The sequence below is a fragment of the Lepus europaeus genome, chromosome 12, assembly GCF_033115175.1.
Source record: "Lepus europaeus isolate LE1 chromosome 12, mLepTim1.pri, whole genome shotgun sequence".
NCBI classification, from domain to species: domain Eukaryota; kingdom Metazoa; phylum Chordata; class Mammalia; order Lagomorpha; family Leporidae; genus Lepus; species Lepus europaeus.
In genome coordinates, this window is record NC_084838.1 from 74748750 (window position 1) to 74765292 (window position 16543).

Below are 16543 nucleotides of genomic sequence, written 5' to 3' on the forward strand. Positions count from 1 at the left end.
ATAAGCTTATTCTACTGCACATAAACCCTGAAATCCACACAGTTTTTTCCATCAAAGTGTTGACGCACCCTCGAGTTATGAACCCGTAACTAGCAGGTGGGCACCATAAGGACAACTGCAGCATCCTCAGAGCCTGTCCCCATGCTTCACACACAGCAGGAAGTCAGCAGTCACTTGCTGTGTTAATCAGGGAATTAATGGGGTGTCTTTCTGCTCATAAAACTTTAACTGCAAACATGTTATGCCAGTACTTTGAATTGGCAATATACTGACAGCTGTGGGTACAGACAGTATAGGATTCTTTCCCCCAGGCAATGCTGTGTAAAATGGGTGAGTATGCTAAGTAGATAACTGGAAGATCAAGAATAAAACATCATGACACACTGGCAGCCCCTGGGATGGGCAGGTGGCACAGAGCTTCGATCTCTGCTTGGGATGCCAGCATCCCATGATTGCAGTGCCTGGTTTCAGCCCCGACTTCTCTACTTCCAACTTCCTGCTAATGCACACCCTGGGAGGCAGCAGGTGACGGCTCAGGTTCTTAGGTCCCTGCTGGCCACGTAGAAGACCTGGATAGAGTTCTGGACTCCAAGCTTCAACCTGGCTCAGCCCTGGAATTTGCAGAGTGAACTAGCGGATCGAAAATCTCTCTCTCCTGTGTGTCTCTGTCTCCCACTATCCCTCTTAGTAATTAAAAAAACAAAAACAAAAAACACTGGCAGCGCTCAAAGACAAACTCTAGGCAACACTGGCTTGTCTTTCTCACAGCTTGAGTCTTCAGCCAGAAGCCAACAAAGCTACCAGATACTGTGAATCCAGAGTTGCTTATTGAGTTTGATTCCTGGTTTTCATTCTGCCCATTACCACTCGAAACTTACTCCATGGTTCCAAAAAACAGCCCCAGCCGTCGGAAACAAATCGAACCCCCTGGAAAGACACGCGCTGTCCTGCCTGCCACCGTCTGAAGCAGCCCCGTGTCAGTTCAGGAGCTGGAAGCTTACTCCGCCTGCCCTTGTGAGTGGCCTCGCTGTGTTAATTTGGTCTCTAGATCACTGTGGCTACCGTGGGAGTTCCCGCGGGATAAAGTGAGCTTGCTTGGTCTCAGCATGCGAGGCCCCGTGCCACGTGATGCCTCAGCAAGAAAGCCCTCGCCAGACACCACGCAGACGCTGGTGCCACGCTCTTAGGCCCTCCTCACCTCCAGAATGGTGACCCAAAGAAGCCTGTGTTCTTTATAAATGACACAGGCCCTGGCAGTCCAGACACAGCCACAGAAAATAGACCAAGCCACGTTCTCACCCCCAGCCCCCAGCAGGTGCCACCTACTTGTCATGTCACCCAGACGGATTTTCTGCAGGTCGGGGTTCCTCAGCTCTTCGGTGCTTGCCGACTTCACGACAGAGTTGATGGACGACAGGGTGCTGATGAGCTGGGAGTTGAGGGAGCCAATCTGCGAGTGAGGCTCCCCAAAAGCCTCTGCCAGTTCACTGTAGTTCTCGGCCAGCAGCGTCTGCTGCTCTGCCAGGAGCTTCTGGACGCGCTCAATGTAGTGATCCAAGCTGGTCATCACCCTAGATGGAGCCTGGGCCTGGGGGTTCTCCAGGAACTCCCCTACCGGCTCATCCCCAACCCCCACGCTCCTCCTGCTGGCCACCGGTCCCACCGTCAGCTGCGGAGGCCCACACGCTATGGTCCTCATTTTGAGTCCCACCAGATAGCTGTCGTTAATATTGATCTGCCCCACGCCCGACTCTTTGGTCTTCACAGCGGAAGGCCTGTCAAGCCCAGAATTGCCGGAAAGCACCGTTCCCACCCCGACAGACCGGGTCTTGGTGGAGGAGTTGACGTCCCTGACACGGCCTTCTCCTACGGCCACTGTCCGCGTCTCCACGGTCTGCGTGCTGGTCTGCTTGTCCAAAGTGCTAAGGCAGGTGTTGGTGCTGGCCTCAGCAAAGGAGGCTGTCTCAGTGTTGGTGGACTGGCTGGCCTGCTGCAAGGTGGTGCTGGTGTGCCGGTCTGTGGTGTGCGGTGCCGCCGTGACAGCAACTTCCACCCGGCCCACGGCCTCGGTGTTCACGCTCCGGGAGGCGCGCTCCGTCGGGGAGCAGACCATGACGTCGACGGAGCAATCTCCGCAGCCAATGGACCTCACATCTTTGAGATGCAGGTTTGTCTTGAGGAGCGTCAGGTCGTTCACAGACTCCTCCGTGTTGCTCCCCGTTTCGCAGACGCTGACTTCCACACCCACGCTCTTGTCGCAGGTGTCCAGGGTCCTCCCGGTGCACCGGTCACGGGTTTCCACCCTCTCCTTAACAACCCAGCAGCTCATGGGCAGCTCGGGCCCGGCGTCTTGATCCTTCCCTTCAGGCTGGCAGGAGACGCCCACGTTCTTCGTCTGCACGGAGGTCCCGACACACGCATTTACTACGTCCACGTGCCGGCCAACCATCTGGTCTCTCGTCTGCACCACTGCCTCCACCATCTGGCTGAAAACCAGGGGCTGGGCCATGGTGGCTTTGTCAGCTCTCTTCCTGGATCCGGCAGCCTGCAGTTCCTGTTTGAGCTTCGTCATCTCACGGTCATGCGTGGTTTCCTTCAGCTGCACTTCCAGGCGGTAGATCTTCTCCTTGAGGGCTTCTATGGTCTGCTGTTGCAGCTCAATTTCTTTGTCAGCCTCCGTAGTCACTCCAAGCATGGCCTCTGTCACGCCAACCCCAGCATTCCTCGTTTCAGTGACTGTCCCGACGGCGGCATCTCTGCAGCCCCGGGAGCCCCGGTGGTAGACCACAGTGGCGTTCATGTCCTCATCGGCACCCACCGCCACCGAGCGGTGCTCTCGCGGCCGGCACTGCCCATTCTCCGTGGGATCCCAGGAGGCGTCGCCGCTGCTGTCCTGGATCTTCTGCTCTAAGGCCTGCATGTCGGCGGTGAGCTGCCGGAACTCCTTTATCCTCTGGGTGCTCTGCTCCGCGCTCTCCATCTCGCCCTCCTCGTAGTCAATGTACAGCTCCCCGCCCCCTCTGCGGGTCTGGGAGAGCTGCTCCAGCTGGGAGGCATTCCCCGCGCTGTAGGACCGCTTCCTCACCCCCCAGGCATCGTTCTGTGATGCAGCCCTTTGGTCTTTGAGCTGTGAGGCCAACTGCCTTTTCTCTTCTTGCAAGACGGAGATCTTAACCTGGAGCACGGGGATGGTTCGCACCTGCTCCTCGAGCTCCTTCAGGCGTTTCAGGGCAATGGCCATCTGCTCACGGATGTGCTGCAGGTGCATGGGGCTCACGTTGGTCACTGGGGTGGAGATTCCTGAGCTCAGGGGGCTGTGGCGGATGGAGCTCCCCATGGAGGAAGTGGTGGCAGCTGCCGGGGCATAGCCACCGTAATCCCCGTTGCCTTGGTATCCATTCTGAAGCTGGTGCATGGCGGAATTGTGGTTTCCAGAGCCCATGTAGGAGGGGAGGGAGCTGGTGGAGCCTAGGCCTCCGAAACTGGCCAGCCTGGGCCTTCTGAACTCACCCGGGGTCACCTGCATGGTGACTCTCTCCTGCTCAAGTCTCCTCCGGGTCTCCATCAGCGTCTTGGTGACATGAAGATTGTGCTTTGGGAGCTGTGGTGACGGCGGTGGCAACTGCCGATTTTCTGGGATGGTAAGAAAGGCAGCTGAGCTCTCCAGAGGGGCAGGCGGCCTTGAGACTGGAGTCGACGTCACTTGGCTTCTGGCTAGGAGGAAGCTGGGGCACTGCTTACTGTCATCACTGTTGGAGGACGACAAGGACTCAGTGGAAGCCCACACAGCTTGCTGACTGGGTGCGGCCCTGGCTTCCGAACATGGCACGGATGGCTTCCGCCTCTTCTGGATGTTCAGTTTCTTGATGGTGTTGCCCTTCTGTATGTCGTCCACGTATTTGAGAAAATCCAGGTCTAGCTGGTAACCATAAGGGGTCTCCACAAAGTAAGGGTCTTTCTGCTCCTTGTCATGGCCTCCATTCAGGACATCATCTGCTGTTCCTGGGAGAGAGAGCAAAGAGAACATCACCGTGTTGTCTAACACACTTCGTGGTAAGAACCAGTAGCTGAGTACGTAGCAGCGCGGCAAGCGGGCACGATTTTTAGAGTTGACAGACACACGTTCTCATCCTGCCATCTGCTGAGCTAGGCAAGCAAGTTACTAAACCTCTCTGAACTTGAGTTTCCCCTGCAGTAAAAATAGAGACACATATTTAATTCATAAAGAATATATGGGATGATGATTTTCAAAAGCTAACAACAAAGCAAACCCTTGATACCTTATTTTTAAAAGAATGCATTTTCAGAACTTGAAAGCAGAGATAGGGCACATTTGTCCTCTGCAGGTCCCTGCGGTATGGCGAGCAGACACTACGATCCCTATTTACCAAGCGTTGCCCAGGGCCCAGAAAGCTGGAGGCCAGCAGAAGAGCGGCAGAGGCAGAGCAGATCCAGCGGGCCTGTCCATCCCACTGCTCCTGGCACAGGTCTGTTGGGAGCCCGACCACCTCCACAAGCTCACACCTGGCCTTGATGCCTTCCTGGCTAAGAAGGCCAGGACGCAGGATGTCGGTGCACGGCTCCTGCAGCACAGGTGCAAGAGCGCAAACAGAGGACAGCCTCTATTCTAGTTTGTATCTTCCACTTCCCAATTTCTCACCGTGTAAAACCACAGCCAAACTCTCCTCCAACTAGAGCCAAGTTGTCTCCCTCTGGACAAAACATTTATGATCTCAAGGACACTTCTTCTGTCTTTATGACGAATCCACAGAGTCGCAAAGGAGAATCAAAACAAAGGGCAAACCCAGACTTCAACTACTGGATCACGTGGCTTTCAGTAAATGCCACTTGCAGCTAAACCAAACATTTTAAAAAGGAAACACAAGAACCTTTCAGAGCAGAGACCTTGCACTGCTGACCTGAGCTACACGTTTCAAGTTTAAAAGCAAGGCCATTTTTATCTGTTTGAATTGTAAGGTCAAAGAACGTTATTTTTCTCAAGCTATACTAAGAAGCTCTGCAGTTTAGAGCTATGGAAAGGACCCCAAAGCAGTGAGTGAAAATGTAAGCCATTTGCATTCCTGCCTCTAGCCTGGGTACACAAACCCACCTGATTAATGTCAAGGTTCAAGTACATCAAAAAGTACTTCAAAAAGTTCACGGAACATTGAATTAAAAGATAAAAGTTCGGTGCCTGGCAATAAGAAGCCTGCATCTCAAATCAGAGCACCTGGGTTTGATGCCCCACTGTGGCTCTGGTTCCTGATTCCTGCTCCTATGTACCTGAGGAGGCAGCAAGTGACGGCTCAAGCAGCGGTACCTGTTAGGAAAGGAGTGGCAGATTGGTGCCTCTTCAAACAGGGCAGCAACATGTAGGAAGAAAGAGGTGCAGAACAGAGAGGAGGCAGTGTACGATTTACAGCCAGACCAAATTTATTCAAAGAAAAAATTCGTAGAGGTGGGTGACCAACTGCCCACATGCACCTTGAAGGAGAACATGGCAGAAGGCCCCGACCCCCAAGGGTTGGGACCTTTTTATATTTTAGGAGGGCTAGGGATGGGGGTGAGGTAGGGGGCAGTAGGTGGAAGGGAATTCCTGGAACTGGTCTTCCGTAGGGGATGGGGGATGGGGGGTGGATGTATAAAGGCAATAGGGTGTGGGGCCCAATTGAGATTCAAGGGCAAGGAATACCTTCCGATGTTTATCTCTTTGGGCAATAAGCAAGCATGGCTGAGGCTTCTGTCCTGTTCCATCACTGCCCCTAACACCCACGTGGGAGACCTGGACTGAGTTCCCAGCTGCTGGCCTCAGCCTGGCCGGACACTGGCTCTTGCCAGAATTTCAGAAGAGAACCAGCAGATGTGAGCGCCCCGTGTCTCTGTTCCCAAACAGTAAAAAAAAAAATAAATTTAAGGTAAGTTTATTTTGGTGCAAAAACCTTTTCCATCCATTCATTGTTTTTCAAACCACCATTTCAGGAAAACAAGCCTAAGGACCCCCACCCCCAGGCCAGCCAGGGCTGCTGGTCTGCACTCCCAAGGCTATATACACTGCCCCATTCATAGCAAAATTCTCAGAATAACCCTTTTGTCCCCATTTGCCCTTTCTTCCAAAAGATTGGCAAGTCAAGTAGAAAAACCTAGCCCAAAAGAGGGAAAAGGGGCATGTTTTCCTAGCGTCTCGATTTAAAGCAATATTAAACTGCTCTGGCTGTTAGAAGGTAGGCATCAGATCTCGATTCTGCCACACAGCGCGGGGTGGACTGGACTTGAAGGAAGGGTCGGCATCAATCCTTTCACAGCCCCAGGCTCGGGAGAGCTGACCCAAGAGCACCGCTCACAAAACCTGTCTTTCCGCCCTTCCTTTTAACTTCCAACTCCACAGGGAGAAAGCACTCACGCAAAGCATGCAGCCAGACCTGTTTCCAGCGCTGTCTGAAATCCAGCAAGCAAAGAGAAAGTGCAGGCTCCATGTCACACCGGAACCCCCTGCACCCCTGTGGGGTTGCTGCGTGGTCCCAGCCCCAGGCAAGAGGGGTCCGCAAAACTGCTTACCTCGGCGCTCCCCCCACACAGCTCTCCAGCTCGCTCCCACTGCTTGACCCCGCCCGACAGCCCTGGGTCCACGCCCCTTAAGGAGACCTTCAACTATTGCACAAACTCCGCTCCTACAGGCCACGCAAAAACACCATTAGCTGCGTTTTCACCAATGAAGTCGGCTGGGCTTCGGGCCACCCCCTCCCAGCACGCTCAGTGGTTCGGCATTCTCTGTTTTCTTTCTTTCTTTCTTTCTTTCTTTTTTTTAAACTTTTATTTAATAAATATAAATTTCCAAAGTACAGTTTATGTATTACAATGGCTTCCCACCCCATAACTTCCCTCCCATCCACAACCCTCCCCTCTCCCGCTCCCTCTCCCATTCCATTCACATCAAGATTCATTTTCAATTCTCTTTATAGACATAAGATCAATTTAGTATAATTAAGTAAAGATTTCATCAGTTTGCACCCACACCGAACATAAAGTGTAAAATACTGTTTGAGTACTAGTTATAGCATTAATTCACATTGAACAACATATTAAGGACAGAGATCCTACATGAGGAATAAGTGCACAGTGACTCCTGTTGTTGACTTAACATATTGACACTCTTGTTTATGGCGTCAGTAATCACCCTAGGCTCTTGTCATGAGTTGCCAAGGCTATGGAAGCCTTTTGAGTTCGCCAACTTCGATCTTATTTAGACAAGGTCATAGTCAAAGTGGAAGTTCTCTCCTGCCTTCAGAGAAAGGTACCTCCTTTGATGACCCGTTCTTTCTACTGGAATCTCACTTGTAGAGATCTTTCATTTAGGTTCCCCGCCCCCCCCCCCCCCCCAGAGTGTCTTGGTTTTCCATGCCTAAAATACTCTCATGGGCTCTTCAGCCACATCCGAATGCCTTACAGGCTAATTCTGAGGCCAGAGTGCTGTTTAGGACATCTGCCATTCTATGAGTCTGCTGTGTATCCCGCTTCCCATGTTGGATCATTCTCTCCCTTCTTAATTCTATCAGTTAGTACTAGCAGACACTAGTCTTGTTTATGTGATTCCTTTGACTCTTAGACCTATCATTATGATCAATTGTGAACTGAAACTGATCACTTGGACTAGTGAGATGGCATTGGTACATGCCACCTTGATGGGATTGAATTGGAATCCCCTGGCACGTTTCTAACTCTACCATTTGGGGCAAGTCCGATTGAGCATGTCCCAAGTTATACATCTCCTCCCTCTCTTATTCTCACTCTTATATTTAACAGAGATCACTTTTCAGTTAAATTTAAACACATAAGAATAATTGTGTGTTAATTCAGAGTTCAACCAATAGTATTAAGTAGGACCAAAAAAAAAAAAAAAAAAAAAAAAAAAAACACTAAAAGGCCAGCATCCTATTGAATAGGGAAAAGTTAGAAGCATTTCCGCTGAGATCTGGTACCAGAGAGGGATGCCCACTCTCACCACTGCTATTCAATATAGTTCTGGAAGTTTTAGCCAGAGCCATTAGGCAAGACAAAGAAATTAAAGGGATACAAATTGGGAAGGAAGAACTCAAACTATCCCTCTTTGCAGACGATATGATTCTTTATTTAGGGGACCCAAAGAACTCTACTAAGAGACTATTGGAACTCATAGAAGAGTTTGGCAAAGTAGCAGGATATAAAATCAATGCACAAAAATCAACAGCCTTTGTATACACAGGCAATGCCACAGCTGAGAAAGAACTTATAAGATCAATCCCATTCACAATAGCTACAAAAACAATCAAATACCTTGGAATAAACTTAACCAAAGATGTTAAAGATCTCTTTGATGAGAATTACAAAATCTTAAAGAAATAGAAGAGGATACCAAAAAATGGAAAAATCTTCCATGGTCATGGATTGGAAAAATCAGTATCATCAAAATGTCTATTCTCCCATAAGCAATTTATACATTCAATGCGATACCAATCAAGATACCAAAGACATTCTTCTCAGATCTGGAAAAAATGATGCTGAAGTTCATATGGAGACACAGGAGACCTCGAATAGCTAAAGCAATCTTGTACAACAAAAACAAAGCCGGAGGCATCACAATACCAGATTTCAGGACATACTACAGGGCAGTAGTAATCAAAACAGCATGGTACTGGTACAGAAACAGATGGATAGACCAATGAAACAGAATAGAAACACCAGAAATCAATCCAAACATCTACAGCCAACTTATATTTGATCAAGGATCCAAAACCAATTCCTGGAGCAAGGACAGTCTATCAAACAAATGGTGCTGGGAAAATTGGATTTCCACGTGCAGAAGCATGAAGCAAGACCGCTACCTTTTACCTCATACAAAAATCCACTCAACTTTGATTAAAGATCTAAATCTATGACCCAACACCATCAAATTATTAGAGGCCATTGGAGAAACCCTGCAAGATATAGGTACCGGCAAAGACTTCTTGGAAAAGACCCCGGAAGCACAGGCATTCCCCGTCTTCTTAATGAAAACAGGAAACCAGGATCCTTTTAGAAGCGCGTCCTCTCCATTCCAGCTGTGTCAGGAGTACAACCTGAGTGGTCGGACAGTCATGTCACCACAGAGAGGCTCTGTCTCCTGGCTGGACCAGGCACCTCGCCAGGAAAGGGTCTGCATTGTGGCATGGAAATCGAGCAGCCTCAGCACTGCCACCTGAGGTGACTGAGAGGTATGCGCGCGGCGCCTCTGTTCCTGGGTGCTGGGGGCACCCACTGTCCTCATGGGCTCCAGAGAACTGCGGGCACCCCCCTCGCACACCACCAATGAACAGCAACATCAAAACAAAACCTTTTTTCCAGTTGCCAATGTAGTACTTGCTTGGAAATTAAAAAAATAAATAAAAAGACAAAAAGACCATTTAAAGGAGGAAGAAAAAAAGTTATTCCTATCTCACCATCTAGTGGTGGTGTTAACAATGTCTGAACTCCTAGGGGTGTGTGTGTGTGTGTGTTTTAATCTCTCAACACAGCTACTTTTCCCATTTACACATATACAACAGGAAAGGTGCACTGACTCACGTCTAGGACTGAGAACTCCAGGACACCAGTGACACAAGGCAGCAAAACCTTATTAGCAGGTGCGCCTTCAGTTAGTTCCGAGTAAAAAGCACAAAAGACACAGGTCACACTCAAGTCTCCCCCGACGCACTTTGGACTTCTCCCTCTGGGAGTCAGGACGGGTTAGAATTTAACCACCTCAGCTCTCCTTGTTCCCACACCGCCCAGAGAACCCATCACCCAAACTTCACTCTCCAGCAACCCAAAATGTGAGACGCGTGCGTTCTCAACGCGTCACTTTCTCACAACTGCTGACAGTACAAATTACTCTGCGTTATTTATCTTCTGCTTTCTGGCTTTTCCTTTTGCACATGAACGTGAACATAGCACTTACAGAACCCTGATTCATTTCCCAATTTTCTCAAATTTTTGAGAGGAGCTTCAAAAAGTTTGTGGAATGATGGAATTAAAAGATAATGGGAATTTTCTGTGAACCTTCTGAAGCCCTTTGTCTCCTGGTGCTGGACTACTTTTTAAATTTCCTTCATTTCTCTCCACCTCCCTCCTCCACACACAAACCAATGAACAAGGCCTTAGGAATGAAGGAGATGTTTAGAAGTGTTTATGGAAGGAATAAATAGTTGAATATTCAGTATAACACAGCACACTTTGAGGAGCAGCCTCACTATCTGAATAGAGAAGTCATTTGCTAAATATTAGTGTTAAAGACATTTCTCCTATGATGCTGTCATAACTGTTATTTTTAGGCTGTGGAATTATGGTGATTTAAATTTTATTCTTTATAAAGTTTTACAATGCATGTGTGTTTGTCTTTCGAAAAGCATTCTAAGAAGTCACAGTTGGCAAGCTGAAGCAGGGTACTAAAGGAAACACTTAGAAAGCTCACTCGGAGAGGCATGAATGGGCAGCCAAGGCAAAGACACTGGACGGCCCTCAGTGTGGGTGCTCCATTCTTCCACACCTACAGAACTCCCAGTGTTAGGTGCACACACAGAAAGTCTGTTTCCGCAACCTCTTTTGCTGTTAGTTCGGTTAAAAGCAAGAATGTCACGTTGCAAATGGCGGGAACCTCCCTCAAAAGACACAGGAACAGTTCTTTGCCCTCATTTTGTACTTACTCCTTCTTCCACCCTGCTGCCTGGAACGCGGCTACCTCAGACCAAGAGTGCACCTAGGGATGGGGGCACAGCCCTCCCGGAGGAGCCTGGTCTCAAGGGTTTGTGGTCAGAGTTACTTTAAGACCCTTGGAAAGCCCAGTTCCAATGACAGAAACTTCGATCTCCTTCAGCTTGTGTTCGTTTTGGGTCTATTTCACTGGCGCCAAACTGAATCACAAGAGTTTCTCCTCACACCCCCGCCCCCAGAGCAAGACCAGATCTTAAAAACAAGAAAAACGCTGTATGTTGAAATAAAACTTTGTTACAAAATTGGAATTCAAGATTTACAGAGGAAGTGAAAAGCAACATTTTAAAGACTAATCCTAGGTGGGCTACAAGGAGACCCGTGCCTGTGAAAGCCTTTGCGGACTCACGGAACCAGAACCAGACCTGAGTGCCCAGGGCCAGAAATCCACCGGCCGAATCTGTAACTGCGATCCGAGAGTAACAGCTCCCAACGCAATGCTCAGACTGCAGGGCTGTCCCTGGTGTCTCAAGAATTTTCTGAACGTCTGGAAATCTTGTGGCGGAGACTGCTCCTGGCACCACGCTCCCCTCATTATAGAATGTTTACTGAAAGCTTAATTAAATGCAGAAAATGGTCCTATTCAGTGGAGAGGGTGGGAGGAGGAATTTATAAGACATAAAATGAGACCCAGTCTAACAGGGAAGAGAGGCCCAAACACCTTAAACAGGCACTAACTGAGGTCAGTTGTAAGGATACAGGCGAACAAGTGAGCCAGACAGAATGGAGGAGGCCAGGAGGTGCGCTCTGCGGATCAGGTAAGCAATGACAGAGGAAAAAGCAAAGAGAGGTAGGTGGCAGGGAAGAGCAGGCAGAGAAGCTTACAGGAGACGGGAGCAGTGAGACTGGGGAGTGCCAGGGTCTGAAGCATGGCAATCTGTCCACCAGAGTCACTGCCTGGGCCAAAAGGCGTCAATAAAGTTTACCTTCACAACCGTGTGGATCACACCGCAGTAGGCAAAGAATGAATGAAATTCAACGGGAGCAGTTAAAATGCTATAAAATTCAGCAATCCATAATCAAGTATCTGCAACCTGAAATGTTCTAAAATTCAAACTTTCTGAGCGCCACAAGTGGAAAATTCCACACTGATCTCACCTGCCAGGTAGCAGTCCAAACACGCACACTCAGAATATTCTATGAAATTATTGTAGGGGCCGGCGCTATGGTGTAGTGGGTAAAGCCGCCGCCTGCAGTGCCATTATCCCATATGGGCACCAGTTTGTATCCCGGCTGCTCTGCTCCCAATCCAGCTCTCTACTATGGCCTGGGAAAGCAGTTGAAGATGACCCAAGTCCTTGGGTCCCTGTACCTGCGTGGGAGACTGGGAAGAAGCTCCTGGCTCCAGGCTTCCGATCGGCTCAGCTCCAGCCATTGTGGCCAACTGGGGAGTGAACTAGCGGATGAAAGACACCCTTCCCTCTCCCTCCCTCCCTCCCTTCCTCCCTCCTTCCCTCCCTCCCTCCCTCTGCCTCTCCTTCTCTCTTTGTGGAACTCTTTTGAATAAATAAATAAATCTTAAAAAAAAAAATTGTCAAGCTCTGTGTGAGAGGTGACCTGAAACACAAAGGAATTTCCTGTTTGGACTTGGGGCCCATCACTAAGATCTCTCATTTTGTATAAAGATATGCAGATTTTCCAAAATCCAAGACCCTAAACACATCTGGACCCAAGCATTTTCAGCAAAGGAATACTCATCCCGTGATGCTCATGTACAGTGGGAAGCAAAGCGAAAATTTATTTGTATGCTCAACTTAGCAGCAATGCTGATTAATATAGGCATAGCAACATCTGTCTTCGATGTACTTACTGACATCCATCCATCTATCCATCTTTGCCTGCACCTTACCAAGCCCTGTTCTGGGAGCCAGGGACAGAGAGTAAAGGAATGAGGTAAGACCTTTTCTCTCACAAGGCTTACAGCATAGCAGAGAGAGAGAGAGGGCTATGTGAGGGCTGGAGTTGTGGCACAGCAAGTAAAGCCACTGCCTGTGCCACTGGCATTCCATATGGGGGCTGGTTGAGTCTTTGCTGCTCCATTTCTGATCCAGCTCCCTAGTGGCCTGGGAAAAGCATTGGAAGATGGCTCAAGTGTTTGGGCTCCTGCATCCATGTGGGAGACCTGGATGAAGCTCCTGGCTCCTGGCTTGGCCCAGCCCCAGGCCATTGCAGCCACTTTGGGAGTAAACCAGTGGATAGAAGATCTTTCTCTCTCTGCCTCTCCCTGGCTCTCTGTAACTCTAACTTTAAATAAATAAAGATGCAAGGCAGATGTGAAGCAAGGATCACACACGAGGAGGCATCATCAGAATGTGTACCAGTGTTTTGTAAAGTGCTCCTTGACCTGCCACTTCTCGGAGCTGACCCACCTCCCAGACATGGGTCACCAAGTCCTCTTTCCTTCGGCCCTCTCTCATCCCACTGTGCATAGTCTGCAATTTGGGGTAACCCAGTACCAATGTGACAGCATCAATTAAACAACTCTCCCAGCAAAGGCCAAATCCCCACGTTGTTCACAGAGCAGTTGAAAATAACAAACCAATGGTAATTCTACTTTTTATTTGTGTATGAGGCTATTTCAAGAAGTCAGTGAAAAATGGAAGTTTATTTCGATATAAAAAATTTACATAGTATGCATTTTCCATGAACATTTTCAAGACTTCTCTTATGTATAAATTTTCTGCCAAAATATTCTCATCTTTTAATTCCATTTTTCACAAACTTTTTGAAGTACCTGCATATTTATCTCCTAAAAAATGGAACATTTCAGGGCTGGCATTGTGGCATAATGGGTTAAGTCACCACCTGCAATGTCAGCATCCCATATGGGTGCCAACTCAAGTCCTAGCTGCTCCACTTCTGGTCCAGCTCCCAGCTAATGTGCCTGGGAAGGCGGTGGAGGATGGCCCAAGTCCTTGGGCCCCTGTACCCACGTGGGAGACTCAGATGAGGCTCCTGGCCCCTGGCTCCGGATCAGCCCAGCTCTGGACATTGTAGCCATTTGGGGAGTGAACCAGCGGTTTGAAGACCTCTCTGTCTCTCTCCCTCTAACTCTGCCTTTCAAATATATAAATAAATCTTTTTTAAAAAAAAAGCTATTTCCTTGAAGCTTTTCTGCATTAATGAAATGGAAATGGGATCATTTCAAAAACCATTTCAGTGACACTGAATTCTCTGTCCAAATAATATTTGGCTTGGGAAGACCTAAAAATGAGTGTGATTCCCAGGAAGCAGAAGGCTAGAAGATCGAACACTCATGTGGCAGTGCTAGCCTGGTTCCAGTGATTCTCAGCCGAGGGCAATATTGTCTCCCCGGGAGGCCTCTGGCAATATCTGGAGACATCCCCAGTTGTCAACACTGGGGGCATCCAAGGGTAGAGGTGGGGTCACCTGCAAACCTTCTGCAATGCCAGGAAACCCCTCTCTGCCCCAGTGGAGAATCGCACAGCCCCAGATGCCACTTGCACCATCCTAAGGAAAGCCTATGTTGGACACAGTGAGCAGGCTGAACACTTCAGCTCCAACCGTGAAGATGTGGGCCGCAGCAGCTCTCGCTTTCAAGGCTTCGTTTCTCAAGGGGATCGTGACACCTGGCTCAAGCAAGAAGCAGTGCAACAAGCCACGTCTGAGCACGGACGTCCTCGGTGCTTTTCTCCATACACGACCACAACGAGCCTTTCTTTCAGCACGAGTGAAAAGCACCTGAGGTTGCTGAAATAACTGACACGGCCAGGCTTCGACATTATGCCTCATTTATTAGTTAGGATACACTGGCTGCTTTGTTCTGGTCTCACCGCGGCACGTTCCAGGCCAAATGACTAATGGCGCTGGGAGAAAGAATTACAGCCACAGCTGTCACACCCTGCGCTGAGCTTGTCCTCGCCGCACGTTCGGCCGGACTGCCGACGCTGAAGGCTTGGCTCATTTCCAGCACCATGCGTACCCCTACGGGTGGACAAAGACGGGCTGAAGAGTTGGTGTCACTGGCACACATGTGCAGCCCTCGAAGTAGCCAATGCAAGCAGCCTGCTGTCTGGAGCAGGCGGAAAGATTCCAGGGCGGCTAAGGCCCGGGGGCAGGAAGGAAAACCAGAGGCAGGAAGGCAAGCAGAGACGCACGTTCTCATGGGGCTGACTCAGCAAAGCGGCTTACCCAGCAAGGCACCAGGGACATGGAGACCACTGCCCGTGCTGCTGGGTCCTTCCAAATGGGTTGAGCTGGAGGACGCTGTTGGCATGAAGCTCCTGCAGAGCCCAGGATTCCCTTCCCTGAACCCAATCCACAGAGGGACACCAGGAGCCATGTTAGCAGGCCTCATTGGTGTTGAAGATTTACTTGTTTATTTGAAAGGCAGACAGAAGATCTTCCACCTGCTGGTTCATCCCTCAAATGGCTGCAATGGAAGCCAGGAGCCCAGAACTCTATCTGTGTCTCTCATGTGGGTGGCAGCGGCCTAAGCACCTGAGCATCCTCTGCTGCTTTCCCAGGTGCATTAGCAGGGAGCTGGATCAGAAGTGGAGCAGCTGGGACATGAGCCAGCATTCATATGGGATGCCTGCATCTCAGGCAGCCACTGAACTCACTGTGCCACAATGCTAGCCCCTCATTTGGCTTTAAAAGAATGTTGCACTGATGTGATCCTCTCCTGGTCTTACACTTACCAGAGTTATCTTTAAACCTCATCTTTCTCCACCCAACTAAAATCCATTCCTTCATTCAAAGGATGGGCACCTCCCACGTTAGGCTCTAAGAAGCCAGGATCCCTCTTTCCTGGAGCTGATACCGCACATCTCACTATCACCAACACCTTCTCATCCGGTTAGAGCAGTTTAAATAGCTACCCGAACACTTCAAGCAAATTGCATGGTAACATGAAAAAAAAAGCCAAAGCATATGCCATCAGGTGCATACGAAGACCAGGCCAAGTGACAAGTCACACGCGGCACAGCGGCAATGCCACAGGCTTGCTTTGCCTATGTGGCTGTTTGAGCGTAGCACTGTTTCTTACATCCCTAACTGTTCTGAACTCCTCTTGGCTGCTCCCCACATCTTTAGGTTCCCTCTCAGAAATGACCTTACCTCTTCTCCACCTGCACACGATCCCTGTGTCTTCCCCTATCCCCGACCAGCTCCCAGCTCCAGATTCCAAGGTCATCTATTCCCACAATCCTACACGCAATGCTGATCTAAATAAGACGCAATTGTCACACTGAAGAATGGATTTATTCTTCCAGCCAGTCTAAGACACTGCAAGGTACAAAGCAAGAGAGACACAGCTTGTCTGGGCAGAACACAGAAACCAGAGATACAGACATGGCCACATGTAAGTAAGGGGAAAGTAAAATGCAGGAGTTGTGTCAGGACAGAGCAGGGACTCGCCCTGGGCAGAGGACAGCAAGTTTTCTTCAAGGAGATCCTATGTGTAGGATCCCCTGGGCAGTGTGCAGGGTATGGGGGTAGGGAGAAGATGGGTGAAGCACCAGACAGAAGAACTGCCATATGCAAAATCCACCACTTTCTTTTTAAAAACTGCAAAGGGGGCCTTGCAAAGCCTGAGCCCCAGACTGCCAGGGCCCTGGGAGTCAGGTCACCCTCCTGATTCTGGGGGTGCACTGGCAAACTACCACAGGGCTTTAGAGAAGGGAGTAAATGACACTGGAGTTGACACTAAAATCCTCTTGGGCATCCTCCAGGAGGCACTGTGTACAGGAACTTTTCTCTTGCAATCACAAATTCCTTTGCATCACCTGAATTTTATCTACTAAACCAGACAGTAAATGCTGGC

At 49.4% G+C, this 16543-nt stretch overlaps 1 protein-coding gene across 8 annotated transcripts in view; it reads right to left on the reverse strand.

Moving 5' to 3' along the window:
• KANK1 (KN motif and ankyrin repeat domains 1) overlaps nt 1-16543 on the reverse strand; it is a 218780-nt gene that overhangs the window by 21470 nt on the left and 180767 nt on the right. For 7 of the 8 annotated variants that reach the window (XM_062208365.1, XM_062208367.1, XM_062208366.1 and 4 more), the window contains one exon: nt 1327-4002. In XM_062208365.1, coding sequence (XP_062064349.1) covers nt 1327-4002 — 2676 coding nt within the window. Of the gene's footprint in view, nt 1-1326; nt 4003-6555; nt 6576-16543 lie in introns of those variants that run through there. The other variant, XM_062208370.1, reaches the window with a different exon arrangement.